The sequence below is a fragment of the Buceros rhinoceros genome, unplaced genomic scaffold (assembly GCF_000710305.1).
Source record: "Buceros rhinoceros silvestris isolate BGI_N320 unplaced genomic scaffold, ASM71030v1 scaffold29855, whole genome shotgun sequence".
Classification (NCBI taxonomy): domain Eukaryota; kingdom Metazoa; phylum Chordata; class Aves; order Bucerotiformes; family Bucerotidae; genus Buceros; species Buceros rhinoceros.
The window spans coordinates 253-2,971 of NW_010415158.1; the positions used below are offsets into that span (position 1 = coordinate 253).

The following is a 2,719-nucleotide window of genomic DNA, read 5'->3' on the forward strand; positions in this document are numbered from 1 at the left end:
GGCTGTGTGTGCGTGCCCGTTTGAGAAATGGCGAGATGGGCTTAAAGTATTTTCCATTTCATCAAAGAGCATCTATTACTTTCCCGGTTCGCTCCAGCGTTGGTTTTCTGCCCACCCCTTTTCCATCTGCCCATGTCTGAGATGCACAGTGCAGGCGTACAATCCTGAGCAGCTTACGACACTCAGTGAACACTAGGTGCCTCTGCATGCTCTAGCAACACACTGCTCAGCTGAAGGGAAGGGATTCTTGCTGTCTCTCTCTGCTCTAAGCATCACCTAACAAGCAAAGCGAACAAAGAATGGGAAATAAAGCTGCCCTTAGCCGGTCAGTGAATGAACGGTAATCGTGCTGTGGAGTAAAGGGTGTGCCGGTCAATGGTCGTGGCGAGTGATGGACATTAAACAGATTGACAAATCCTGTGGAGTCGTTAGTAAAGAGTTTGGAGTTTTTTTTCACGCCACAGTGTTAACTGCAGAGAAAAGGACAGAGGGAGAAGGAGAAGATCAAGCTCATGTACATAGTTCTGAAACTTGCAGGTCCTAGGAGTCAGCTAAAAGGCGAGCTGGACAAGCCTTGCGCTCTTTGAGCAGAAGCGAAGTGAGACATTGTGAGCTTGCCAGCCCTGCACAGATTTGAAAGGGACTGAATTTGTAGCACAGAGGGGTCTTTTTTAGCTCTGCATATAATTAGTCCAAACACAAAGGAAGCAACTGAATGGAGGTTGTCACTCTCTGGAAAAGGGTGGGTAAGACACTTTTTAATTAAATTCTTTCATGAAGAAAGATTTTTTTTTTCCTTTGCTGCAGCATTTAACATGAACAAAATCACTATCATTTTACCTTTGAATGTCTGTGAACTTTAATGCTGCACAGCTCCTGCATGCCGTAAAGTGAAATATTTGCCTCTGTGTTTGTTCTGTTTGCTGTTTTGCTTTGGTTTTCTGGCTTCGATTTGTTTTTTTTTTCCTCTTAAATAAAATATGATGTAGAATTTGAAAAGATTCAATGGACATTCTCAAGCATATTTGGAAATATTCTTGCTAATGGATTTCCTTCTTATTGGTCTCTGTTTAAACTGGCTGCTGAGGAAGCCCCCGGGGTTGATATTGTGTACGCTGGGTATCTTTTCTAAAATGCTTCCAGCCGTGAATAGTGGGTGTCCACAGCTATGTCGGTGTGAGGGCAGGCTTTTGTACTGTGAATCACTGAATCTTACAGAGATGCCTCGCAACCTGTCGGGCATGATGGGCTTGTCTCTGCGGTACAACAGCCTTTCAGAGCTGCATGATGGACAGTTCACAGGGTTAATGCAGCTCACGTGGCTCTATCTGGATCACAATCACATTTGCTCAGTGGAGGGGAATGCCTTTCAAAAATTGCGGCGAGTTAAAGAGCTCACCCTGAGTTCCAACAAAATAACCCAACTGCCCAACACCACTTTCCGACCCATGCCAAACTTGCGCAGTGTGGATTTATCGTACAACAACCTACAGTCTTTGGAGCCCGACCTGTTTCACGGGCTGAGAAAACTGACAACTCTGCACATGCGGTCGAACGCCATCAAGTTCGTGCCAGTGAGAATTTTTCAGGACTGTCGCAGCCTGAAGTTTCTAGACATAGGATACAATCAGTTAAAGAGCCTGGCTCGAAACTCTTTTGCAGGCTTGTTCAAACTCACTGAGCTGCACCTCGAGCACAATGACTTGGTGAAGGTGAATTTAGCCCATTTTCCCAGGCTCATCTCCCTGCACTCTCTCTGGTTGCGAAGGAATAAAGTTACCATCGTAGTAAACACTTTGGACTGGATATGGCAACTAGAAAAAATGGATCTCTCCGGCAACGAAATCGAATACATCGAACCTCACGTTTTCGAAAGTGTACCTCACCTCAAATCCCTGCAGCTGGACTCCAACCGGCTGACCTACATCGACTCCCGAGTCCTCGACTCCTGGAAGTCCCTCACGAGCATCAGCCTTTCTGCAAACGCCTGGGATTGCAGCCGCAACGTTTGCGCCCTGGCCTCCTGGCTGAGCAACTTCAAGGGTCGCTACGACAGCAACCTGCTCTGTGCCACCCCCGAGTACGCACAGGGCGAGGATGTTTTGGACGCAGTGTACGCTTTTCACTTGTGTGAAGACGCGGCAGACCCAACGAGCGTTAACACCTTCTCCCCGGTGACGAACAACAGTGACCAAACGTTCGGGTATGGCTCTGCCACCGCCACATACGACGTGCAGGACAGCGAAGGGGACCCGACGACGTACTACATAACCGTGACCATGCCCAGCGAGAACTCGGAAAACGCTGTGCAGATTCACAAGGTGGTGACGGGGACCATGGCACTGATTTTTTCCTTCCTCATCGTGGTCTTAGTGTTGTATGTCTCCTGGAAGTGCTTTCCAGCTGGCTTAAGGCATCTCAGACAGTGCTTTGTAACACAGCGCAGAAAGCAGAAGCAAAAACAGACCATGCATCAAATGGCTGCCATGTCAGCCCAGGAGTATTACGTTGATTACAAACCCAACCACATTGAGGGAGCCCTGGTAATCATTAATGAGTACGGATCTTGTTCCTGTCACCAGCAGCCAGCGAGGGAATGCGAGGTGTGATTTTCCTTGGGGATTTCAACAGTGTGCAACCAAATAATGGCGTGCAGGCAGAGAGTGGCACGGGGCTGGGGGGGGGGCTGGTGGGGGGGGGGTGGCGGGCTTTGACGGGG

General features: G+C 48.5%; 1 protein-coding gene across 1 annotated transcript; it reads left to right on the top strand.

The window, feature by feature from the left end:
• The first annotated feature begins 961 nt into the window (after positions 1-961).
• Positions 962-2,667, top strand: LRRTM1 (leucine rich repeat transmembrane neuronal 1). The gene has a single exon (XM_010137319.1). The coding sequence runs from the start codon at positions 1,044-1,046 to the stop codon at positions 2,607-2,609; it is 1,566 nt and encodes a 521-aa protein (XP_010135621.1). The 5' UTR covers positions 962-1,043; the 3' UTR covers positions 2,610-2,667.
• The last annotated feature ends 52 nt before the right edge of the window (positions 2,668-2,719 follow it).